Source organism: Protomyctophum bolini (assembly GCF_963924005.1).
Source record: "Protomyctophum bolini genome assembly, chromosome: 9".
NCBI lineage: Eukaryota > Metazoa > Chordata > Actinopteri > Myctophiformes > Myctophidae > Protomyctophum > Protomyctophum bolini.
The window spans coordinates 25,188,927-25,216,839 of record NC_137870.1 but is presented as its reverse complement, the minus strand read 5'-3'; the positions used below and the strand labels follow the sequence as shown (position 1 = coordinate 25,216,839).

The 27,913-nt window shown below is 41.8% G+C and overlaps 1 protein-coding gene across 2 annotated transcripts; it reads left to right on the top strand.

The window, feature by feature from the left end:
• The first annotated feature begins 334 nt into the window (after nucleotides 1-334).
• On the top strand, nucleotides 335-27,522 carry LOC308321587 (capZ-interacting protein). 2 transcript variants are annotated; one of them, XM_080772541.1, is made up of 6 exons: nucleotides 335-469; nucleotides 20,127-20,213; nucleotides 21,369-21,449; nucleotides 21,627-21,698; nucleotides 23,657-23,875; nucleotides 25,599-27,522. In XM_080772541.1, the coding sequence occupies exons 1-6, from the start codon at nucleotides 464-466 to the stop codon at nucleotides 26,046-26,048; spliced, it is 915 nt and encodes a 304-aa protein (XP_080628667.1). In that variant the 5' UTR covers nucleotides 335-463; the 3' UTR covers nucleotides 26,049-27,522. The 2 variants fall into 2 exon arrangements, with proteins under 2 accessions (XP_080628667.1, XP_080628668.1); XM_080772542.1 differs by having other exon boundaries at nucleotides 339-469; nucleotides 20,130-20,213.
• The last annotated feature ends 391 nt before the right edge of the window (nucleotides 27,523-27,913 follow it).

Sequence of the window (27,913 nt, the reverse complement as noted above, 5' to 3'; positions counted from 1 at the left end):
AAAATAACATTTATTTTCTTTTAGAAGGGAGATGACTAGCTATGGTGTTGAGTTTCAGTTTCAAATAATTTAGGCCTACATATTTTTCTATGCACGCACGCACGCACGCACACACACACACACACACACACACACACACACACACACACACACACGCACGCACGCGCACACACACACACACACACACACACACACACACACACACACACACACACACACACACACACACACACACACACACGCTTCCTTTTCAACTATAGCTCCTCCTCCGGCGTGTTCCCGGCTCAGCTGCAGATATAAACATACCCTGCCCCTTTTCAAGCACTTTGGTCGGTGTAAATTCATACACTAGCTCACTCTCTCTCTCTGTCTCTGTCTCTCTCTCTTCAACTTCAGTTACTTCACTCACACACAACATCCACTCCAAGACCGACGCAGTAGCAGAGGAGAACACATCTAAGGGATGGAGGTAGGCCTACGTTACTTTTTATAGTGACCATTATTTTCAACAACTTTTAAATCCTGTTCGCGTGCAAATCGGCTATTTTGGCGACCCCCCCCTCTTTTTTTATTTCATTTTCCTTTCTTTTTTTTAAATTGGACATTCTATCATTCTATTTATATTTACACCTGGTGTTTTCATTAGGCTGGCCGGGGGACAATATTGGTTTAGGAGTTTGCACCTTTCATCAGAATTGAACATGATACATTAAACATAATGTAAATTGTGTTATTATTTTAACTGTGACGAAAACCAATGTCCTATGAATTTTGAAAAGCGGGACATTTGAGTGTTTTTCACCCAGCTTGAAACCATGCTTGAAACTTGAAACTGCAGCAATGAACTATATTTATGGATCAAATGTGCTAAAACAGTAAACATAGCATGGCATAGTCTAGGCCCATATTACAAAGTTTGCAGTTTCTTATCCATAACATTAATCCCTCAATGACACACAATCTTGCAGACTAAGATTAAGGTCATTATTAGTAACCTGTATAAACATTGTGTTAATTATAAGCCTAGGCAATGGTGTGTACATATGCTACTTTGCAACAGTTTTCAAAGTAGCAAACCACAGAACATGTCAAATGGGCCACTTTGACATGCTGGAATGCATTTTTTCGAATGTTTTGTTATGTTATGGTTAAGTGTTCGTCACAGGCTATCTTGTTGGCATTAATAAACCACGATCTAGGTTTATGACTTATAATATAAAGTATGCATACAGTATTTACAGCAGCAAATCAAATGTGCCCATGCTTCCCCTTTTTTCAGAGAGATCTATCTTTCTTGTTATTGTCAGATGGATGTTAGTCAGATTACTCAGATAGTTAACACGTGTTGAAAAACACATGCACAGCTGCTTCATGATGGCAGGTTTGTGGCCACACGCCTCCTTAAGCAATGCTTATAAACCACAGATTTAAATCACATGTGAAAACAAAAGTACAACTATTTTGTCCAGAGCGTTTAAATAGGCCTATAGGAAAAACGCAGAGCACATTTCTGCCTGTCATATTTATAGATAGATTGAGAAGTTCACAAGATCATTCTGAATTTATAGGATGCACGTTTTATCTGTTTTCCCCATGGGCATATGCTGTTTTAATTTGTCAACATTTGCCACAGTCCACATGCAGACCAATCTGTCAGATGGGTGTTGGTAATCAATTTGAGAAGTAAAACAGAAAAATGAAAGAGACTATTCTCTGGTGATCGATGCAGATTATCTTTTCTGTGCACCAGTGGTTCTTTGAGAACACTATACAGAATGAAGACATTTCATGTCCAATGTCAAAAACAATGGTTCAATGTCAGGGTCTAGGCCAGGACCACCAATGGTCCAAATGTAACTCAGAGTGTGTTAGGAATGGAACCAATTGGTCCATTTGGTTAACTTAAATCTTAACATTCTCAATGTTAAATTAACACTGAGGATTTTACACAGTGTAGATTGAGGTCCCAGAGATGGAAAAAGGTTTGTCAAATGTGGGTCTGCGCATCTCAAACATTTAGAAATTCAAAAGGTTGAGAATGACTGAGGCAAAAAACAAAACAAAAACATCACACTCGTGTGAAGTGAGGGGCACTCTATCATACATCATATTCCGTGTTCAGCCAATCAAATCATCACAAAGGTAAAGGTCATTACACACTGGCGAATTGGCGATGGGATATATTCGTGCGAATAATTCGCATTTAAAAAAAAAACAATTGAAGTCCATGCAAGCTTCCACATCAGTGGCAAATGTGCGAAAATGCGACCGTTTTCGCTCTTTATTTGTTCGCTCTGGTGTCGTATTTTGCAGAGATTCGCAGGCGAACTGCAACATGCAATATTTCGCATTTTCAGATCGCTTATTTGCATCGCGTCGCTAATTCGTAATGACCTTAATTCCGGCCAATCACTGTTGGCGTCTTCACTTTTCTCCCCTCACTTTTATCTTCAATGTACTTTGCTCAGCCAATCAAATCATCGCTATGGGTGGGATCAGCCAATCACAAGCCATGTTTGTCTTCACACAGATCCGGAAAGCTGGGCATAGGAGGGGCGCCCTTAAAAAAACATTGTGTGAGTGCTGGAAGCCTTGCGCCTATCCACCGTCAATGGAAGAGTTCCAAGGCTGTAAGTCTAGATGAGATCATAGATCACTGCCCTGGTGGTTTTGCTAGCATTGGAGGAGAAGTGTGGGTCCATTTTCACTTTACAGTGGGTCCTAAAAACGGGATTAGGACACATTTTTGTGCAACATATTTATGTGGGCACTTATGTTGTGGCGTTTTCGATGTTATGTTTTTTCCCCTCCCCTTTAATAGCTCCTTTATTTCTCTCTAATATAACAGAAATATGTGCCCACTGTGCGTCCAGGCTGTTTGTCTGAGCAGAGTTTTTGTGTGTGTTTATGAGAGAGAGAGAGAGAGAGAGAGAAAGAGAGAGAGAACCTGGTAGAGCAGGCAGTGGCACAGGCGAGTGTGAGTGCGTGTGCGTGTATGCATGTGTGTGTTGGCTGTTGGGTAGTTTATTTTCCTTTCTTTTTTTTTACGAAGAACATGCAGTAACTGTAGAGGAATGACTGTATGGGTTTGGCTTGCCAACCATATGGCTTGCACATTTATTATGTAATCCATAGTGAAGTAAGGAACGCAATAACAAGCGAGAAATCCCTCCGCTCCACCCATTTGTTGACATGTTTGTTTCATTTCTAGTACAGTACTTGGAAAACATCTTCAGAAACGTGTTATAATTTATTAGTAGCATAGTGGTAGTATTGTTCCTACCTCTATTGTAGTTGCAGAAGTGGCAGCAATGTTAGTGTCAATTAGAATGGCATAATTTGGCACGTACATTGACTGCTGTCAAAACAGGCCGCCATCACTGACTGACTAACAGTAACCGTAGCATGGAATTAATCTGATTCTCTGCCACTTGTTGAGTGGCCCAGCCTCAACCAAATTCCTGAGTGCCTAATAAGTGTCTTAGCCTGAGGGGGTCAACATGGGTCATATTTTGGCGGTGTCTCTTTTAGTGTGCAAGGAATCATGTGCTCTGCTGCGCCGAACATAAAAATAGACACTGTATTTGTTGATCACGTAGCTCTGATGGTCCAGTGGAATGTATGCCATCATCATGCCGCATCAAAGCCGAGTCTAGCCTACAATTACATTACATTTGGCATTTGGGTCGAGGCTCTTGATATCCAGAGAGACTTAGAGTGAGTGAGCTGGCAGGGGGATGATGGATCCAGTGTCTTCTTCTCACCCAAGAACACATGCTGTTGCAGGAAGCCTCTGATTGTGTTGCATTCAGAGGTTGTGCTCCCTCGCCAGTGCCACAGTGGGCTCTCACACCAGCTGAGCTCACAGTATGTTATACCGAAGAACACATTGGGAAAAAACAAGATTGGAAAAACTTCCATTCATCTTTGTCACGTGGGTTTAGGAGACCAGAAGTCAACACACACTAACCGTGTCCCCTTATGACACCATTCATTTTTGTTATTTTGTTTAAGATTGGCTATCTTGGTAATTTCAAAGCTCTTTGGTTATACTTACTTGCTTACAGCACTTCTTCGGCTTGAGTTATATTTTGCTGCGCACTGGTAATACAAGCTCACAACTTTGCCCTGTAGATAGCACTGGTAATACCAGCTCACAACTTTACCCTGATGTGCTACTTCCGGTGTGCAAAACCGGCAGTCGTATAAATCACCATTTCACTTATGTTTTTGTGTGCACATTGTTTTCTTGCGGATGTGTGAAATGTTGTTGCCCGCAGGGCCCCTGTTGGTTGTGTCACTGTCACTGCAGTCCTTTAAATAAATGTTATTTTGTTTAGCACCTTCGTAAATAGAATGTGTCTCACAGGAGCAAAACAAACAAACAACATCAGCTGTGTGTGTGTGTGTGTGTGTGTGTGTGTGTGTGTGTGTGTGTGTGTGTGCGCGTGTGAACACAGTTTATGGTCAGAGCCTTTTAAGGAGAGTTGCTGAACCGGAAGTTTACAGAATGCACTAGAGTCTAAGAGCGTTTGTCACTATTTCGAGTTACATGAGCCATATGACCGGTGCCGTTTTCTGCCCCCGGGTCGGCGTAACTCTAATACAAGGCTCTGGTTTGTTGTGCACACATGCATGTGTGTACAACATGATGAGCATAAGGGTGCAGACAAACCCTGGGGGGGGGGTTAGGGTTGACCCTGGTTGGAAACACTTGATTGGTAATAGTTTTGTGGTAGCCCTTCATGGCAGAGCTGTCTCTAGCCAAGATAACATCTCATGACTATTATTATTAAAGGAAAAGTAAAAAGGTATTTTGAGTGCTGAATTGGGGTGTATATCACACAGAGAAGGAGCAGAACCGCATGGCATTCCAATTTGAGAACTCTCGGTCTGCAAGCTGATGAGGGCATGAGGAGGATTCAGGCCTCTACATGTAAGCGTTTTGTTTACATACCATCATGTTAAAGAATCCAAACAGTATCCCAACTTACAGTGCACTTAGTTTTAATTCTGAGAACCTCACAAACAACCCACTCTAGAGCTGCAACTATATCCATTATTTTCTTAGTGATACTTTTATCGATTACTTTTATGATCAGTTTTATTTCCTTCAATGTAAATAAAAAAAGTTTAACATAACAACGAATCGATTAACCACTTAAGAAGTGCTATTTCATTGCACAATAGTGTTGTGCAAAATAGTGAAAATACCAGATTTACAAATAAATTTTAGATTTTAGTTTTTTTTAGTTTTTGTAAAATTGGGATAGATTATTAATCAATTATTTTATTAAATGATTATTTCTCATGATGGGTTAAATAGATTTGTTTGATTTAGTTGTTGTACTCATCCCAACAGTATCCCAGCACTTGGCGAGAACATCCCAACCCACACACAGTTCATTTTGACATGTGATTGGGAGGGCCCACGCACTTCCTGTTAATTCTTGACAGGATGTCTTGAACTGTGTGTGACTTCATGCTCTTTGAAGGTGGGGCATTTTTTCAGACATGCCTAACTTTTTAGTTTAAAAGTAGGAACAATGCGAGGTACAACACACCACTCAAAAGGGTTCAATATCAGGAGAGGAACTGCCAGCACTCATATCACAGAAAATGTCCTTCGTGTACTCTTCATTAATTATTTGTGCGCCGGGTCCGTATATATACGGACCCCAATGTATACTCCGTCTATCTAATGGTTCAGGGCCATAGCTGACCATTTGAAAGGAGGACTCTTAAAGTGAACGTGTTGGTGGCACTGGAACTTCATAAATGCTAACTGCTAGCCGGCAATAAAATAATTAAAGATAGGCATGGGCAAACCGTGAACGCGTTTCACCAATAAGCCTTCCTTAGTGTGATACTACTTTTGAAACTTTTTGTTTAGACAATTATTGAGCACAAATAAACAAAACATTATGCTTGTCATTGCTATTCATGAAATTCTGTTGAATTAATATTTGAAATATAATTTAAATTTTCTAAAACGCAGTGTTTTTCTTTTTGAAACTCATTTCAAATAATAATAATTTGTAAACGAGAAAACTGGGTATTTACTCGTCGAGACCCATAAAAATGGGCCCCCGGCTGCACTGTTTGTGAAACACTAAACCGTAATCGGCTTCCTGCTTTCTCAAGGGTCTCTCAGCCGGTCAGTGGACTCGGTATCATGGCTGCTCTGTCTGTCTGTGTTGCACACGCAGGCTGGCATGTGATGTGCTTATCTCCTGAATGACAGCTACTTGTGTCTCCCTTCTGGGGATGTAGGCATGCACTGCAGGCATGCCATCAGCCCGCCTGAGCAGGGCATGGCCAGCATAGATAGACAGGGTGGAAACCACAGAAGGGGGTGGTGGTAGATATCTGTGGTGCAAAGTAACCGAGTACATTTACTCAAGTACTGTACTTAGCCGCTGTACAATCTCACAATGTATAGCACAGATCTGCTATTTTCAAAAGATCTTTTGTCTCCACCAGGTCGAAAGCATGGGGAGAGGGAGAAAGTATGTTTTGCCCTCCATCCGTGTGTCTGTCCGTGTGACACACACAGTGTGTGTGTCAGTCCGTCCGTTACCAGCTAATCCCCGGCACCGGTACCCCGGTCGATGCCAAACTTAGCATTTTTCCAGAATGGCCTGTTATAGCAGCAATGCGGCATTAAGAGGCATATTTTCCACATTTTTACCTATAACTGCACCGATCTGAAACTTGAAACGTTGAATGCACATTCCCTAGAGGCCAAGGAAAAACCTTTGACCTGCATTTTTCACATTTTCCTTTTATAGTGCTACCAAGAGGCCGACTTTTGTAAAACACATTTTTTGATTTCATATTCAATCTTACTAATTGGCTAACATTGGCTTCCAAAGTTTGCAGGATTGGCCCATTTTGAACTAAAAGCCTCATAACATGAACGCAGTGTGCAATTTTGCTCGCACTTTCCTACTAGGCTGAGGCATAAATCCCACCCTTTTCACATTGGCCTATTATAGCGCCACCAGGAGGCCACAATAACCTGACCTGTCCTGGTGGAGACATGTTATACAGTAGGTACATTCTACATTACATTTGAAAACATGTGAAATGGGACATTCTGCATACGTAGTTTGCTCAGACTTGTAGATTGACTATTTTCAAATGGCTGAAATGTATAGAGCTGAAGTGGTTAATGTATGTTTTAGTAACCACTTTGCAAGTAACTAGTAACAAGTTAACAATAAAAGTTTTCAAATGATTGTAGTGGAGTAAAAGTACAATATCTTCCTCTGAGATGTAGTGAAGTTGAATTAAAAGTATTGGAAATTTGAAATACTCAAGTAAAGCACAAATAAGTTAGTACAGTACTTAATGTACTTAATGTACTAATTATACTTTTCCCGACTGGAACCCTGGTACTCTGACAACGAGTATAGACATCATTACCTAGAGGCCAGAGCCAGTGATGTCATAGTAGTGATGTCATAGATGACTCACACCATAGACTGGCCTAAACATGTACCTTTTATAGGACCATTACACTCCCACTAAATGAGCACTCAAGATGTTACAGGGCACTGGTTCCCAAACACCAAACATTTGTGAGTCGCAGATCCATTTCTGTTTCATTACAGCCGTACACATTACGTAGGTAAGTCAGACAGACAGAGACATTGTGCATTTATATATAGATAATTAATAATAAAACAATCGACTAAATCCAAACATAGTTGTGCAATGGAGGGGGACAAAACATATAAAAAACATTGATCATCTAGTTCAATTCAGTTGTTTTCTTCAAATGATGCCTTCATTAATCGTAATGGAGGCAAACGTTTGAAATAATGGTGGTATTGATCTTGGCAGAACAGTGCCTGGTCGTCATGTGAACGCTGTCCACGCTGGGTGTGTGACCCGGGACGGCTCGTCACAAGCACAAAGACTTATTGTACAAGTGTGATTGCGTAACATCTCCACATGTAGGGGGTGGGAGGAGGGGAGGCACATGATATCAACCTCACTAAATCCTTCTATCTGTCAGTAGGACAGTAGTGGTGGTCAACCAGGCAATCTGACACAGAGCTGATGAAAACGTTTGACCTCTAACCCCGCCCAATGTGAGCTTAACTACTTTCAATAGACAAATCTGTGGAGCCGTGCCCTATAGGCCAGCTGTATGCAATCAATGCTGAGGTGTCAAGCTGCGCTAAATGTGACACCGCAGCTTTGATTGTGCCCAGGGCACGCCTGCGTGGATTCGTCTATAGGCTGTTTGGTGTATGTCATTAGGTGAATTCAATTTAAATTCAAAATCTAATTTATTTAATTTTTATTTCTCTCTCTTTTTTAGAAAAAACATTTTAAAATTGATCTAAATCGTCACGTCACGAGCTTGTAGATCGGCTATTTGAACTATTCAAAATAGTAAAAAAGGCGAAGAAGTGTAGGGATAAGGGTTAATGCACTGACGAGGTTAGGGTTGGGTGTTGTGCACCACCAGACATGTTGTGAGCTTGTAGATTGGATATTTTAAGGTAAACACTAAACGGCATTAATAAAATTGCAATGTCCACTCATGTTTGTACCTTGTATAGTATTACAAACATGAGTGTGTATCCTTTCAAGCATGCAATCTTACCATAATTATGTAGGAATGTGCGTGTGTGTGTGTTCGTGTGTTCGTGCGTGCGTGCTTGCGTGTAGCCCCCCCCCCCCCCCCCCCCCCCTGCTTTCCCAGTCAACCCCACCATCAGGCCCTCGCTGCATTGGGTCATTCTGTGCGAGCATTGGCCTCATCAGATCAGCCATCTTCACACCCACACCACATTGTGAAGTCACTTGGTCATCTTCGCAAGCGAAGGCCGAACGTGAGCATGTGCTTGACACATATATTTAATATAAGCACCTACATGTGTATTATTGTGTGCATGCAGCATCTTGCAACGATGAGGTAAATGGCCCCTCGAGGGGGAAAGAGGGTGTGAAAACATAAAATAGGAATCTCAAATAATAAGCTCTTCCCGAGAGATGCCAAACACAACAAGACTGTGAGATGCAGTGTTTCTCAACCAGTGGTTTGGCTGCACCCCACACAGACAAAACCGGGAAAACTCCAATAAAGACATGGTAAATATATATTATGGTAAATGGTGCATTTATATAGCACTTTACATAGATTATGTGCATTACATTCACCCATTTACACATACGTATACTACATACACAGATGGTGGAAGAGACCATGCAAGGCACCAAATTAGGGGTTCAGCGCCTTACTCAAAGACACCTTTTGTTTTTTCTTTTGTAAATGAACGCCCTACTTGATCCCATACTGTAAGTGTACAGCATCACACAAATGTATCAGCAGACCTGGAAGCTTGTATATCTGCTCTGGGGGTGGGGGGTGTAGCAGAGACATAGAGACAACTAAAATAGCAGAAGAGTTTAAAACAACAACACTGGTACTGTAAATGAAACCTGTTACAACACAACTAATTGATGGTTTAGGTCCAGCTGCTACTCAGCTGCTGGGTCCACAATTTGGGGGCCACTGATTACATACATTCAGTATATCGCTGCAGAAGGGCAGAACCCTCTTATCTCCATATTCTGACCTTTTTTGTGTTTTTTCGTTAATCAATGTCCCAATGGCAGGGTTACAGACCTGTAAGGTTCCATTTGGAACTCCCTCAAGTAACGCTAAGGGTCCTTTAGTCCCACTTTAAGAACCACTGCACAAAGCCAACTAATGTTATTCTGAAAACATGTGTATCCTATAAGGATGATCAGATTCTAAAAATGTCTTCTACATCCTGACAGTTTTCTGAAAAAGCTATGTTTCTATGTCAGTCGTTCTCAGTGGCGCGCTATGAGCTTGTAGATCTGCTATTTTGTTATTATTATTTTTTTCATCTCTTGCATTTATTCATTTATTTGTTTGTTTGGTAAAGTGAAGAGATGCTTTCGCTGTGACATGCAGTGCATAACGTCCTTCTAGACTTTCTGACAGGAGCATGAATGTTGGACTTTTGAGGGAATTTCCCGGGAAGCCAAGATGTCATAAATAGCTTGTATCTTGTTGAACTTGACCCTGGCCTGTCGTTGTCAGAATGTCATCTGTATGCCGTAGCTTGTGCAGTCGGGGTAGGCCTACACCAGCACTGGCTCCAGGCTCAGACTTGCTTTATACATATCGTTGCTGTCGTTACTAGGAAATCACCTAACTCCGTTTTTGAGGTTTTGGACTTTCTTTTCTTCATAAATCAGTGCTATTTAAAAACCCTTAACCCACTTAAAATATTGAAACAATTAAAGGTTGACCCTCAAACTGCTCAACTATAACTCCACCATCTCTCCCACTCTCATGCAAGTAATTGACAATATATAAAGTCACAACACCAACTTTGATGAGGCAGTATTGTTTGTATTAAAAATATAAGGTTTTGTTAATTTCCTGAAAAATGTATATTTTTCATTTCCTGAGAAATGAACATTTTGGAGTTAGGTGGTTTCTTCCCGACAGCAGAAATATATTTTATAAACTATTTGGAATGCAATGCATTGCAAAACATATTAGAGATTAAAAGATACACACTTAATTGGTATTGGCGGTCCTATGTTGAAGTACTACTAACCGACAACTACACAATATGACATCATTGACTTTTGTGTCATTTCAAAGACGTCATCAAAGCAGAAGTTTATGTAGTATGTAAATGGGTTGAGTTCCAACTGAACAGATGTTTCACCTTCAATTCATAGTGAGGATTGTTTTTAAATTGTTTTATTTGAGACTAGTTGAAATCATGGTTTGGTTGAACTCATAGCTCTATTCCCGTGCCCCTTATCTCCTCTGTGCGTGTAGTGGCCCCCGACTGTTACGGATCCGATCCATTGGTTCATGAAACTGAAGCTCAGGGGTCACCCATCCAAGCTGCAGTGCAGGCTGTCTTGATTCCTGTGGGCCTTTTCCCACGCCTACAGACCCACAAATAGTTGCTTCTACTCCACAGCAGCAAAGAGAGCAACATGGTTTAAAGAAATATATGTAAATGCATACTGTTGGGGGAAAACCACCTAACTTTTATTTTATTTATTTCTTCTCATAATCAATGCTATTGAACACCCTTTACGTTAAAATAAACATTGAACCAGTGAAAAGTATTAAAAAGCGCTTCTAACAAAACCTCTTAACTCCATTGGACTCTCTCCTCAACTAATTGACAATATATAAAGTCACAATACAAAGTGACTTTGTCACAGGTTGGCAGAGGAAGTGTAGCGCACAGGATTACATTAGATAATTGACACTGAGTAAAAAAAATGGGTTGCAAAATCGTGGGATAAAAAATTAAAATAAACAATGGCAGGGTGGGCGGGTTTGATGGCGCGGGTGGTGCGCTATGAGCTTGTAGATCTGCTATTTTTCAATAGCTAAATTATAACATAATGTTTAAAACACCAAAAGGGGTTCCCGCCCAAAATGGGTTAAAGACGTTTATGCCGCGGACAAAGCCAACTCTTGTCATGACAAATCATGACAATAAACACTATGTTTTGGGCCAAACAAAGAATTAGAAAGTAGAAACACTTTTTGTGTTGTTTTTCTTCTTTGTAATTATTTGTTTGGTCCAAAATATTGTGTTGGTTGTCATGATTTGTCACGACTCCAGTTGGCTTCGTACGGCACTTAAAAGGTCTTTAAATAAATACATTTTGAAATGTCTATGGGGAAAATGCATTGGGATTAAAGGGACACGTCACCCTTTTTGCAAAAAAATATATGTTAATGACGTTTAGAAGCTTTAGAACACTTTCCTGGGGGTCTTTATGTGTGTAATATGTGGTTTTAGATATTTTAGATTGTAGCAGTGAGCCTGTTGTCTCTGATGTCATGGACACTGGGCTCACTTCCTTCCTGGACTACATGTTGTCTCAGTAAGACAGCTCTCCCCCCTATCCACAAGGAGGAGCAGTGCACCAAAGAATTATAGGAATTGTAGTCCAGGAAGGTAGTGAGACCAGTGTCCATGACATCAGAGACAACAGGCTCACTGCTACAATCTAAAATATCTAAAACCACATATTACACACATAAATACCCCCAGGAAAGTGATCTAAAGTTTCTAAACGTCATTAACATATATTTTTTTGCAAAAAGGGTGAAGTGTCCCTTTAATATCCTGGGCCTGGCGTCGTCATGAAAGGGGGCGGGACTGCGACGCTCTATTATGAATCCAGTTGTCCAGAGCCGCTAATCCAGCCGATATGCCCATAGCCTACATGGGCATGCCAATACAGTATAATATGTGCTGATGATATCAGTATATCATATATCTCCATATGTCGGCATAGAGGTGCTGACAGATACAGAGATATCTAGATATGGGCACAGGAGGGACTCTGACTCTGACTCTGACTCTGACAGGGTGCTCTGACAAAGCCACCGACACTATGAATCAGGCATATTGGTCCGATCGGCATTGCGACGTAGGTGTGAGGGCCCGAACTCTAGTATAAATGATTTCCAACGAATGCCTTGTTAGCACTGGATGTCAGCTGGTAAGGCATTGCAGTAGTCTGGACGCTCAGAATCAAATATATTATCCACTTATACTCTATATTATTATTATAATATATATATATTATTATAGTTGAACTACTATAGTTGTTGACTGGGTCCCAGAGGAGTCTATACAGTCGGACCCCTCCTTTTCCCCTCTAAATCTACACCAAACTTTTTGGCTGAAATTAGCTGAACTACAAACTCACACCTCACAGTGTTCCACTACTCGACATATATCTGCTAATTTCGCAGAATGTTTCGCCTATTATTTCACACGCCCAGAATAGAGACACTCAGGCTCATGAGGTTAAATAACAACATCTTCCCATTGAATATACTTTGTCCATGACGGTCAGGGCATTTCGTGGCCTGTTTATGGGTCTCGATCCACTGGTTTTGGCACATTTCTCAGAGTTTAGGAACCAGTGATCCAGGCAAACTTGATTGCTTTGGGGCTTTTCCCAGACATAGAGCCTCAGAAATAGCGTTTGCTGTGGCTTCCCTTTCATTTTCCCACTCTTCTCTAGAGCTCGGGGACCCCATTGACTCAAACAGGCACATTGCTAATGTCCCAATTAGACATCCATTCAAAACAGCTGTGCACGACTGTGTCACAACGTGTTGATTTGACTGTCTGAGGGAAATATGATCCAAAATCATCACAATGTCTGAGGCCAAAAAGAGTTCACATAGATAGTTATTCAAACAAAACAAAGGGATGTTTGTCAAAGTATACCCTACAAATGGTCACTTCCTATGATGGCTATGAATTTAAATCAGGGTTAATTGAACTCTGACGGTCCATTTCTACAAATAAACACTCAGGATTTGGGTGCTTGCCTACAGTCATGTCAGATAAGGAGCTGTGCTGTGACAAGACACAGTGAATGTTATTCATGGAACTCAAGACTCGATTTAAAAGCAAAATGTCTGAATCCTTCACTTTGGAATGTTTAAGTTGCTTATGTGTTCATCCATTCATCTTAAAATAATTTCCAAAATAATTAGTAGGCTAGATTTTCTGTTATTCTGAACTTTTTTTAACTTTTAACTGTTGCACTTCTAATCTTGATTAGTGATTACTATGTATCACGGAGGAGAAGAGTGTTCATGATGAAAAGGCTGATTTTGCACTGTTGTGAGCTTGTATAGATCTGCTGAAAAAAGACAAAAAAAATTAAATGGTTAATCACAATCACATCGTTAATCTGTGAGACAATAATCTAAAGTAACATGTCATGTCATGACAAAAGCTAGTTTTCCTGGGGTCCGACATAGAAAAACAAAAACAGTAATTACATTACAGTTTGCAGAATTACAGTACATTTCAAGTACAACTCAATACAAAAAACTGTTAACAGTGAGTGGACAACACCATAAAGCATTACACTTGTTTACAATAGGGCCCAATATTTTCAATTCATCAAAACATTTAGAGACGTACGAATATACACAACTATATAGTCATAAATAAATCATCATAGGAGGTAAAAAGGGAAAAGAAACATATACAGTGAGGGGAAACAGGGGTGGGTGGGGGATTCAGATTTTACGGGTGCCAGTTTCGAATTGCAGCCGTCCGTAGGTGCTTTTGAGAGCAGTTTTTAAGGAGTCAAGGGATTCGCATGTCTTAATGACTGTTGGTAGGGCGTTCCACATTTTGGTGGCATAGGAGCAAAATTAATTTAATCCCATGTTTGTGCCGAATCTGGGTTGCACATGGTTTGTTCATTTGTTGAACTCCCTCTGGTGTTGTGGGTGTGGACTTCGTTGACACTAAGTATTTAGACAGGTATATGGATATCTTGGTGGTGTATCGAATCTTGTGGACCAGACGCATTGCAAGGTGCTGTACTCTGTCGTCAACCCTATAACACTTTTGTCCAATGAGGTTTTCTTTTTTTACTACTTTCCATTGGTTCAATATTTTCGAAACAACACACAGACGTAAAGGGTGTTCAATAGCACTGATAAATGGATGCCGATCACCATTTCCAGAGTTATAAGATTTATGGGGCCGTGTGCAAAGATAATGGTGCTCATCCGCTTCATATGTAAAGGTGGGGGGGTACGAATATATCCTTAGCTGGCATATAATGTCCCATAGGTGGGGGGGTACGGATATATCCTTAGCTGGCATATAATGTCCCATAAGTGGGGGGGGGGGGGTACGGATATATCCTTAGCTGGCATGTAATGTCCCATAAGTGGGGGGGGGGGGGGGGGGGGGTACGGATATATCCTTAGCTGGTATATAATGTCCTATTGGTGGGGTTACGGATATTCATGTGGTTGGCAAAAAAGAGTTACAGGTGGATTTTGTGTTTATATAGGTTATGCAATTAGGCAATGTGTTCCATCCCTGTTCTTGGTTTAAGTGTTACCAGGTTACCTGAACTGGCTTGTCTAGTCATACAGTATGGTTATGTTCAGATCGTATCCTCTGGTCAAATAAAACATTTCTGTCATGGTGACACTGACAGCCAGAGTGACACCGTCGTACATTAGGAGTGAATATCAATCAAGCGCATGACCCTAAAAGGCCGGCACCGAAAAGTAGTTGCAGAGGAGAAAGTCTTCTGAGGCTTCAGTTTCTGTGTTGAAGACATTTTGGGGGAGGAAGGGAGCAAGGTGGTGGTGGTGAGGTCATCTTGAAAACAGTACAAGGGAGAAGGGGAAAAAAATTAAGCGTGTGATTAAGATGTGGAATGCTGTGTGAATGTTGTGTGTAACTTAGCTACGATTTGAGTCGTAGCGATGCAGAGGTTGTTTTCCAGTAGTGGAAGAAGTACTCTTATGTTTTACTTAATTATAAGTAGCAATACCACCATAATAATATCCTGTACTATTGACATCAAAATATACTTACAATACCAAAGTAACAATTTTGTCTAACTTTTTCAAATCGCCGATTTTCAAATAGCCTAAGTATAAAATAGGCGTGTGGTTAATGTATAATTTGTATATTAATCTAAATCTGCAAAGTACGTAACTAGTAACTATAGATGTCAAATAATTGTTATGGAGTAAATAACTCCAATATTTGACTATGAGAAGTAGTGAAGTAGAAGTATATTTTGGGGCGGGAACCCCTTTTGGTGTTATGTTATGTTATGCTTTAGCTATTGAAAAATAGCAGATCTACAAGCTCATAGCGCGCCACCGAGTGGCGTGCTACGAGCTTGTAGGTCTGCTATTTTGTTTTAAATCGAAGAACGACTGACATAGAAACATAGCTTTTTCATAAAACTGTCAGGATGTAGAAGACAGTTTTAGAATCTGATCTCAGGTCAAAATGGGTTAATACAGTTACAGTAGTAGTACTTAGCTACTTTCCACCAGTGCTGAGCTATGATGTGAGTTGTAGTAATGTGGTGGGAGAGCCCCGTGTTTTCCATGAGCTACGGCGTAAATGGTGCAGAAAAGGAGTGAAGGGTGGGGTGGGGGAGAAGTCAGAGCACACCCAGGAAATGTGTCACAATTGGCAGCCCAAACGCATGAAGCATTTACTGGTAAATAAAATGGGTTGGAAATTAGATGGAGTATGAAAAACAGGCAGAGAGAGAAAGAGAGAGAGAGAGATCTTTTTATGAGACACAAGCGCAAACGCATGCACATACGCACACACAGTCACGCACGGACACGCAAACAATCTTATGCACATGCCACACATGCACAGATATACAGTATCCACTTGCATTTTTATGCATTTTTATTTTCACATTTTTTTTCCACTCATGTACACACGCACACACACACACACACACACACACACACACACACACACACACACACACACACACACACACACACACACACACACAGTAGATCAGCTATTTTCAGCATGCAACCAAGTGTAACATCAGCCATTACAATGCCATAAAGGCCCGCCAAAATATGTTTTGTCAATCTTATGATCTGAAAGCGTATGATATTTAGTCGACTAAAACTAAAACTTTTCAGATTACTAAAATATGTCTAAAACTAAATAAATTTTTAGTCAAAAGACTTTGAATTTACTGTCAGAAATAACCCTGTGGGCTGGCATAATGCTCGATATTGTGATTTCCAAGACACATCATGTGACATGTGAATTCATCCCCCATACCGGCATCAGGTGGTGACTTCAATATGCTTATGTTATGCCATAGGTGATATGGCATAACATACACGATAAAGTCATGGCTCTTGGCTCAGTGCGCACATTCTGATATGTGCCGTAAGCCTTACGGACACATGTTAATTAATGTGCGCAGACTGAGCTAACAGCCATCAAAGACAGACGCAGAGGAGTGATGTTTAGCAATCAGCCTGGGAATTGCCGGGTCGGGGGAAACCGAGAGGGAGGGAGAGACAGAGAGAGTAAGCAGCCAAGTGGTGATAAGAGCGAAAAGGCTGCGAGGACAGCAGGTCTGTGCTGTCAGGGGCGGTGGTGTGATGCTGAACAGATGTTCTCTGACTGGAGAGACCTGTCCCGTGGACTCCGGGCCCACAAACCCTCCGCTTTCATTATTAGGAGAGGAGAGGAGCACCATAATTGACAGCTGTGGTAACATACTGTTACCAGTTTGTACTTTCAAAACGAAAGTGTTAAATGGGAGGAAAAAAACCCATGGGCTGATTTTGTAGTTTTCCAGTTCAGGTTAAAAAACTACAGCAGGCTGCATAAGGGGAAACTTGGGAAACGACTGACATGGCTAGTAATTTAGTAATTTATAAGCGGGGAAGTGAGGAGGCGCGGGCAGTCTGACAGACGAGCAAACGTTTACTCGCGGAGCGATTGTCTCTCTGTGTAATGTATTCAATTCACATGAGAAGAAGTGCAGTGTGTGACCCCGCTATTCCAACCGATGCTATATTAAAGGCTTTTTAAATATATATTATCCTGGCTGTGCTTGAAGCTTGTCTCGATGGGACCTCTCTTCATTACAGATGCTGTGTCGCTCCCTGTCTGAAAAGCCCTACAGACTAACTTTGAGTTAGTACACAGTGATGTAAGCAACACAGCTGCAGCTAAACAAATGTATGGGTGTGTTATTTTTTTAAATATATTTAGGTGTGTCAATTCTGTCTATGCTTGCACATTGGCACACCCATGTCTCTGGACACACGTACATTTATCACACCCATTATTAATGTGTTGCTTACTTATATTTTTAGACCACGGCATAGGTGCGCCGTTCGCAATATTCGGCACGGCAACTTGCTCGCTTTCGCTCACTCGTATAAAGTCGGCTCAAGTTCGCCTGAGCCGACTCAGCGCCGTCTGAGTTGCAACCTGAGAGGCACAGAATAGTATGGAGAATCGGGATGACTGAAAGCGATGATGGAGGGCTCGTCTGAGAGATAGTAAATAATGTTGTGGGGAGTGCGTTTGCCCCAACTGCCACTCACTGGGTTGGGCTGCTGGATGCAACGGTTTGGGCTCTGTATGTCTGGCTGCCTTGAAGGCTTTTGTCCCGCGTGCTAATTAAACACAAATTCACTGTCTTGGTACAAATAAAGGTTGTCAGAAAAAAGCGGAAGGTTGTGCTGTTCTTTGCATGGCTTCCTTCCTGCTGCATGTTTCTCAACAGTCGACATCCTGTTGAGAGAGGGAATTGAAACCAGTGTGTTGCCAGATTTTGTAAAAGGAATAAGCAACCAACAGAAGTCCAAAAGAAGCAACTATAGGCCACACGAGCACTTTAACCCGATTGGCTTTTTAAAAATAGCCGATCATCTAGTAGATTTTAAAAGAAAAATCTAGAGAATAAATGCGAAAATTGTTGAATAGTTTCAAATCCACATAAATCTGCTATGGGGGTATCTGACACAACATATTTTCAGAAAGGGACTCCTTGACATGAAAATGTTACCACTGGTTTAAACATTAGGAAACAAGCCCCAAATCCACAACTATACTTTCAAAATTAGCGAAAGAAAACCGCAACCCGCGACTACCAACATTTGCAAGCGAGTTTACAGAAAAAAAAGCCCAAAGTCGCTTATAATAAGCAGGCATGGCAACACTGATTGAAACACGTTGTGTTTCTCAAGCAACGTACAGTTCACTTCAGCCAGATTGTGAAACAGAGTCGTTGGCACATGTGTGTCTGTTTGAAATGACCAACATATATGGGGGACATGGGGAGAGCAACAGACTTGAACTCATGCCTCCTTCATGCCTGAGTGTCCAAGTTGCTCCTTTACACCTGAGTTTCCCTGGTTGGACGTAGCACGTGGAAGGAACACGTTATTCCAACCAGTTCCTTTCCCCTCCGTCAGGTGCCCCGGCTGGCCAGGGGGAGGCAGTTTAGAGACCAGGATTACTGCATTTTTTTGGTGAGGGTACCTACCCTAGGGGACACGGGGAGTACATGCAAACTCCACACAGAAAGGCCCTTTCGCCAACCCCGCCTATATGCGCCAGCGCCCACAGTGTCTCGAGCGGGAATCGATCTGTATTGCTGAGGCGACAGCACTACCAACTGTGCCACCGTGCCCCCGTGTTTAATGTGCATAGTGACTCAGGCACACCATGCATTTACATTTGCACAAAATGCTTCAAGTAACCAATAATAGCAGGTATTGCAAAGTCAATACCATTCATTCATTCATTCATTCATTCATTCATTCATTCATTCATTCATTCATTCATTCATTCATTCATTATGTATCTCCTGTATATAACCAGAGAAATCACATTGACACAGACAGACTGACTGACTGACTGACTGACTGACTGACTGACTGACTGACTGACTGACTGACTATTTTCGGTAACTGACTGACTGACTATTTTCGGTAGTGTAAGAGGTTCCTTTTTTAAGTTTGTCTGCATTTATTACCAATTTTAGCTGAGAAAGGTTTTGTTGGACAACATGAAAAGCCTTTTGCAGTTTGAGGAATGCTTTTTCCATCACATGCATATAGATGTGATAGAAGTAAATGAAGCAGTCTGAACTTGGCTTGAGGCATGGTGTAACCCAAATGTTAATGTCTTGGAAAATATATCGCCAACTTTGTTGATGAGACTCAACACAAGTTAATACCATTCTTCTTTTCAGACCATATGCCTAATTTTGTTCAACCACAAACACAATTGGTATACTGCATCATTAAACTAATTTGCAACACAAACTGTGGTAAGAATGTTCCTGAAGCTCGATAAAAATAAGCCTTTTTTCAATGGGAGTCTGTTTTTCTTCCAAAGGGTATTGTTGGTTAACCAAATCTCTTAAGACATATTTTATACTTTGTTGCACAATGAGAGAAATGAGAGAAAATAGAACCAAATACAACAAATTGAAACCTAATGAAGCGATTTGGTTTCATTTGTGCATGATTTGTCCATTGGATGCTGCTTAGAATTCACACTGGTTATAGTTGTGGTCTAGTGGTTAGAGTAACCACTCTCTAATGAGCAAAAAAGAGAGAACAATCTCAATCCCCACTCCAGCCTTTTTAAAACCTGACATGGAAATCCTACCCACTCACTTTGTGTGAACAATGAGTGCCAGATATACTGTTATAAGATACTGAATGACTGTGAATGAGATTTAAATCTACATTGTTTCATTGTTTTTTTCTTCCCCAGCAGGATTCTCCATCCAAGCCATCTGTGGCTGAACTTGCTGGGAGGTTCAAGGGTCATGCCCATCCGATGCCCGGCTCAAATGAGGAGGTAAAGAGTGTCTCTAGTTCTACCTGAAGCACATAGCCATAGATAGATTATAGATTATATCTAGGACATTCTGCTTGAAGCAGTGTCGCCATAGATTATAGCGGTGGTGTGGGCTGTGGAGAACCCACAGTTTGGTATGCGGCACGGACCCCATAACTCTGACAGTGTACAAGTGGAATTGGAAATTTGTACACTCTGTACTCTCTGTATGTGTCCATTTGTTCCCTAACTATCAATACTTTTGTTGTGGAACCCCCTCAAGGACCCCTGGGGGTCCCACTGACCACACTTTGAAAACCACTGGACTATAGCACAGTAATGGTTTCTGACCCACACAATGGCCAGCCCACCCCCACCCCCCATGTTTGGTACTCTTGTATAGTATAATTAATAATCAAGTACATTCTAACTACTTGAGTGCTAAAAAACCAATGCTGAAACACAAACGTTGATGTTTTGCTTTGCAGATGTCCCGGCATGGTTTGTAATGACTATTACTCGACACATTTCAATCCTACTGGATCCTAAGTTTATTTTTGTTCACTGCCCCAAATATAGAAGCTCGTTATATAAAAGATTATTGGACCCGGGGGCCCATAGCACAGCTGGGTCTTAGCCGTCCAAATGAGGGAATAACTTAAACCAGGGCACCAAGTGAACGCAGTGCTATGTCTTCATAAAAAGTGTTAAATACCTATATTCCGATATCAGCCATTGCTAAAGAGTGTTTGTTCAATAATAGTCAGCTCTTTATTTAACAGAAAATGCTTTTTTCAGATCAGGAAGCCAATGTTATCCAATCAGGAGAGAGAACTGATAAATGGGTACTCTGATTGGATTAAATTGGCACCCCACCTGACCCACCAAACACTTGTGTTCCTCCTGTGTCTGAACAAACAATTTTGAGTAATGATTATATGTATCCAAGTCCATATCAGACCCGCTCGAGTGACTTTCGACCCTCAAGGTTCCATTTGCTCAGACAGAGCTAGGCAGGCATGGCAGCATTCTCTGTCAGTGCTCCATTTGATTGGAATGAGCTGATGGAATAGAACACTAGCAGTTGTCTCAGTCGCTAGGACTACAGTAGAGAAACACTTACAGTCTGACTGCAGTTTGTGTAGAGAGACCTCACACTCATTTATACTTTTGTAGAGGCCGATTCGTCGAAGACCTCCATGTTCCTTAAGGCTGAACACCCAGAAACACCCAGACAACCATGATGGGGATTCAGATGTAAGTCGTTTCCTATGTTCCCAAATACCCCCCCCCCCTCCTTTCTTTTGCAATTGCCTTTTCTGCTATATTGCATATCTGTTGCACTTGCATCCAACCACGTAAACCACACATGCCAACCATACCTTCAACAGTCTCTTTCTTGACTTGGCTGGTTTTGTATTGTTTATCTTGCAGAAACCTACGGTCGTCTCCCCACTTCCCTTTAAGGTTAAGATGAGAAACTCGGCCATGATTGAGATGCTACAGGTTGGTGAATGGCTTGATTTACACGTTGTTGCACACCGTTGTTGTGAAAATAGCCGCTCTACAAAATCACAACATTTCGCAGAGCATGCCGCGTTGTGAGCTTGTATATCAGCCATTTACCCACACAACAAAGGCAAACAGGCTTCTGTTGTAAGATTGAATGCAGTGGCGTGCACAGATAAACACTAGGACAGCAATGTTATGTGCCCTTTTGATTATTACTTTTTTGTACTGTGTACACTGTACAGTATGTGGTATAATGTGGACCATGGTGACATTGATCAATTCTTGATAAAAAGTTTCTAATATATTATTTAGGCCCCAAAATCTATAAATCTCACACTATAAGGCAACCGGCCAGTTCCACGTGCTGCACAAGGTGCCCTTTTTTCACTTGAGCACCTGCCCCTCTAAATGTCTGCACACCACTGATTGAATGATTATGTGTGAAGTGAACTGTAAGGAACGCGACGGGTCCTTGAGTTTGTAGTTACATTATTACATCATGTTATATTAATGAATACAATCAATGTAATTGAAAGCAGACAATAGAGTACATTGCATTGCACAGGGAAAACAAAAATGGAGGTACAAAACAGGAACAGATACCACTTGTCATCAACTATAGCTCACTCCTCTTTCACTGCAAGACCACTCAGACATTCATCTCCAGAGGTATACTGTCTTTTAAAATTTAGAGCATTCCTGCCACCCTCTGGTCAGTTAGTGTAGGTGCTTGTAGGTGTCTTGAATGAATGAGTGCTGAGAGAGAGGAGGGGCATGCGTGATGATCGCTCAATCGGCTCACATTGATGAGCTAAAGAGGTTGTTCACAGGCCATCAGGATGGCCTGTTAGCCTCTAGTCTAAGCTACCACACTTCCTTTAGTTCAACACTTAACATAGTGGCCGGCCATGGGGCAGAAGGGCTGTCGCTTCTCCTTCTTCCTGTTCTCTCCGGTTCAGGTAGGGAAATAATAATCACAACAATAATGAGAATCAATCATAATGATATCCTTCATTTGTTACACACCTTTCATGGTCAAAATTGAACTTACAGTATTTAACAGGCAGCAATAGCAGACATGTAGCTGTAAGAGAAACTATATTACTGACAATGACAAGTCATTCATGTTTTTATAACGGTTGGAGCTAATTATGTTCTCTCTTTCAGTGCAAATTGCTGCGTGTGTCAATGAATTGTAGGGAAACGAAAGTCATCACTTTTGCCATACCAATGAGTTGTGCTGTCAGATTTATAACTAATAATTACTTTGGATTTGATAAAGCGTCCCTCATTGTTGTTCCATTTATTTATAGCACATTTTCTTCTCCTTATCAGTCGAATTTGCAAGTAGGTTTTAACATGTTTGACCAAGTTGAGTGTTTCTCACTGTAAATGTAGTAGAACTTGCAATCTTGTGTCCCTTTTTTGGGCATGTCATTATAGGCAAAAATGTCCAAAGGTTTGTCAAAAATCGAGAAAATAGCAGATGCGATGCATTGCGACTTTGTAGATTGGCTATTTTCGCTATCTGTCATACAATGAAATACAATACTGTAGTAGGGCTTAAGTGGTTAATGGATTTGACATACTGTAGTCTCATCTGTCCCATGGCTTGTTACAATATTCATAACTTTTTTTAATTCATGATAATTTGCTATTAGGTATTTATTACACCATATTTTACAGCAGTTATCTGGTAACATGTACTATTTACATGCAGTCAATTTAAATTGGGTCTGTAAATTGACTATGTATAGTTTGTATTATGAGTATGACTGCATCATGTTACAACCACTGTGGTGAACATTCGTCAAACACAAGTCTATAGAGATGTCTTGTATCTGCTATTTTTGGTAAAGGGGTGTGGTATATATAAATACAGAGCCGTGGGGGAACCTCAGCCAACTAAGTATAATGGGTTTAACTGGTCGAACATGACTGTTTCCCTTCAGGCCAACCTTGCGCTGTCCCCCACTGCCCTGCTGCCTTCGCCCAAGAGCCCTGAAGCCAAGCTGCAGCCCCCACTACTGTCCTCCACCAATAGCAGCCCCAGCCCTGCTAGCCCCCTGTCCCCGACCGCCCCGAGGCCCTCGCTGCTGTCCAGTGAAGAGGAGGAACACGTCAGCTTCGAGAGCCGCCCCGAAGGTCCTCCACTACCGAACATAAACAAGGTATGTTCGTACATACCTGGAAGCTGGAGACGAAGAAGACAATCACACACATACAGTACAGCTGGTATGCCCAAAGAGTAAAGGGGATATAAGATCCCCAAAGCCCACACTAGCAGGCTGAGGAACAGTTGCAATAACTGTGCAGTAACACAACTTCACATATGCACTTTGTTTGAGTAACTTAAGCAAGGAAATAATTGATTGATGTTTTAAATGTGGAGGGGGGGATGCTTATACATGACCATATATTTGTCAAAAGAATAAAACAGAGCTTAGTTCCAATGTCATCACAGTTACTGTAGCAGGGTCCTAGAAGAATTCTCACGTCATCATTGGGAGGCCACACCATCTATGGAGCTGTGACATGGTAGATGGCCACATGGCCCCTCCCTGGTAGCACAGCTCACGTGTCCCAGTGCTTGCTGTGTCCTGGCTTTAAGTACGTACTGTAGATGCTCAGATAAGCTGGAGGAAGCTCCTCCGATGGCAGCCCGCATGCAGCAGCAACCAGGGGGATTTGACGCTGTAATCCTTTTAGCCCAGTTCTCCTTCAGAGTTCTGGGGAGGAATGTGTGCAGGGTTCTTCACACTCCCTCTTTTGTTTATTGGAATATGAATATAGCTTCTAAAACTTTACATTGATATTGATTCATAATTTTCTGTTACTGGCATTCTCAGATATTAAAGTAATACACCGAGGCAGAACATTCAAAGAAAAGTAATTTCCAGTTCAGCATTTTATTCCTTACATTATGTAAATGTACTACGACCAAAATATAAAAAAGGATGTCTTCCACCTACCCACAAGAAGCATTTCTGCCTTCCGTTGTGCCATCTATCCATTGCTATTTTTCAAATTCATGCACCTTACGTATATTGGATTTGTATATTACAGTTGATGTGCCTTCCTATTATTTTCCTTTATTTTAAAGATGGGCTTAGATTACAGGTCTTTTATGATATCAAAATCTGGCAGCATCATACAGACACACTACAGGATCATCTTAGAGATGAAGCAACCAGGGACCCTCACAACATGTATAAAATTGTGTTGGAGATTCAACGTTTTCATAGATTTCATAGATAGCTGGATTCACGTTGCTGTGTATTTAAATTTTCATATAGTTAACCTTTAAAGCCTCAATATTTAGTCAACTTGAGCGTTGGTTCCGCACATGGTCTGCTCTTTTCCCCGCTACACCGATCTACAGTACAAGCATCTGGAGGCGTTGTGAGCTTGTAGATCTGAGTCTTGAGTAAATGTACTTTACACCACTGCTGTCAAAAATGTCAAACATTTCTCATTCAGTTCATGTCTCTTATAGACTTCCTCTCTCTCGCTTACAGGAGATTTATATTCATTACAATGTGTTCTTCTCATTCAGTTCATGTCTCTTTGTAGACTTCCTCTCTCTCGCTTACAGGAGATTTATATTCATTACAATGTGTTCTGAGGTCAGCATTACATTTCATTGGTTCTCCCGTAACACACCACACACCGTACCATTCCACTCAGACAGTAAGTAGGGAGATAAATATCAAACCTGTTTAACAAAATGATGGGGACTGACTGACTGTGAGTGAGCAAATCAGGAGGCTTAAGATTGGATATAGAGGATAATCTTGCCCGTCTGCGGTAGGTTATAGGGAATGTTTTTACACCTGCAATCGTGTGATATGACAATACATTTGATTCATATTTTCATGTTCTCCCTCCTCGCAGAGTCGCGCTCGGCTGTCCTTCAAGAGGCGCCCACCCACGAGGCAGCACCGGAGGTCCTGCGGCGACGGGGACAACCTGTCCCCCGGCGATCCGCCCAGCCCCAAGGCAAACGGGGACGAGGAGAACGTCTTCGACAGCCCTGGGGGGGAGGGAGAACCGGAGCAAGGAGGACGGCGGGACGACCCTAAACCCCAGGACACTCTGAAAGAGCCAGAGGGGAGAGGAGGGGGTGAGGAGAAGGACCGTACTAAGGCAGAGTACAAGGTAGACCCGGTGTCGGAGAGCGCCACCGGGGAAGGCAGAGCTTCTCCAGACGGTCAGACATCGTCAGGCCCACAGGAAGCAGCAGCGGACCAGACCTTAGAGGTCCTGCCAGAGGAACAGCAGCAGAAGGAGCGATCTCAGTGTGAGGGAAACGAGACAGCCTGTGAACCTCCGAGACATTACTGAGAGGAAGAAAACATTGCTATATTATACGAAATCCTCATAAGTTATTTGATGTCTTCGCGAAAAGAAAAGTCCATCAGAGATACTCGGATCCGCTTGATTTCAGGACTTATTTTCGTTTGAGTTGAATTTGTGTTGCCTCTCCCGATGATCTTAACCTTAAGTTCTATTTTATACGATCCAAGAATGGCTCAACTACGATCTACAAGCTACACAACGTGCCAGATGGGTTGCGATGATGTGACGTGTCGTGAACTTGTAGATTGGCTATTTTTTGGAAATCTTTGAATATATATTTTTTTAAATCTTTTGAGGTTTTTTGCCTATAATGACACAATAAAAAGCAAGGCTTTTGCACACCTACAGACGACAGGTGTGTAGGAGAGGGTAAGGTGCCCGACAATGAAAAAGAACAAACACGGTGCGGGTGCAGTGAAAAAACGTTATTAGGGAAACAGCAATGTTTCGGCCAATGCAGCCTTCATCAGGCTATCTTGGCCTATAATGACACAAAATCGGGATGCCAGGTTGAAGGTGGTTATTAAGGATCACGGTTAAAAATCAGATCCAATAACACTGGAGACAGATGGGGAGACTTAGGTCGCATTCTCACCAGAGAGCTTTGCTGCGATTAAAACGAATCCTGCTGCGCATTTTCAGAAATGCGCTTCGTTTGGCAGGTGTGAAGGCTCTTTCGAATCCTAATGCGCAGCAAAGAACCGCATTTTACTCCGAGCAAAAACGGGGGTTTCGCTTCGCTTCCAATCGCGCTTGACTACGATTCGGTGCAGGTGTGAATGCAATCCACAGCAAATAAAGGAAATGAAGCAAACAATGTGGCGGGTGAGGAGCTGAACACAGTTGGAGACGGAGAAGGCATATTTTACGCAGCGCAAAGATGTCCCGTTACCGTGGATAGACGTGGTCGAATGAGGAGAGTGGAGACTGAAGCCCTGATCGAAATGAGGACGAGTACATTAATCAATTGCTTAAGAAAACACAAACACTGCAGTGCAGTGTAATAGTATTATAGCCTACAGAATATTCTGTCTGTCAATGGCTGTCACTGTGTGGGGACTAGTGGGGAGTAGGAACTTTCATCTCGATAAACTTGTAAACATTTTGCGCTGCTGTCTGTTATATCAGTGCGCTCAGCGCTGTGCCTCCATGCCCAAAAGAACAGTGCGTGGCTGCGTGCTTATAGTGAGAGAGCGAGAGAGGGGGGGGGGGCAGTCCCAGACGGCACGACACATATGCACGTTATGAGTATAATTTTATCACCATAGATTTATCATTTCATTGTGTAGGCTAGTTTATGAATGGAACACATTGATAAAGGTCCCCCCCTGCTGCGTTTCCAATTGCTGCGGATCATGACAGTGTGAAGGCAAACCGTAGCCAATTAAACATGCAAGAATCCCATTTCTCCGCCCATACGCATTCGAGTCTACCGAAGTATTAGGTGAGAATGCGACCTTACAGTCATGTCCAATCAAAACAACTCTGGTCACACAGCAGCTGTTTCTACAGCTCTTTTCAACTAAAGAACTAAGCAAACCGTGTTGTGCCGTGAAACGTAGTTCACAGGTTCTGGGATTTGTTTCCATATGCTACGGTTCTGTTTCAGATAAGGTTCTCAGAACTTTGAGTCCTGCTCAGGAGGTGGTACAGTACTTTCTTCCAGGAAATAAAACGTCTGGGTTTCCGAGGCTAGTACAGTACTAACTCTGAAGATCTCTACCAGAATTTAATTTGCTTTCCTAAAATAGCAAAATCTTCTACAAGCTCATGTCATGAGCTTGTAGAACTAAGGGGTGGAGCTCAAAACCAGAGCCCATTACATACTCATTAACACATTTATTTTGGCT

Coding starts and splice junctions, on each gene's coding strand:
- LOC308321587 (XM_080772541.1), top strand. Junction 20,214..21,368: donor TGCCCGGCTCAAATGAGGAG/GTAAAGAGTGTC, acceptor ATACTTTTGTAG/AGGCCGATTCGTCGAAGACC. Junction 21,699..23,656: donor CCATGATTGAGATGCTACAG/GTTGGTGAATGG, acceptor GTTTCCCTTCAG/GCCAACCTTGCGCTGTCCCC.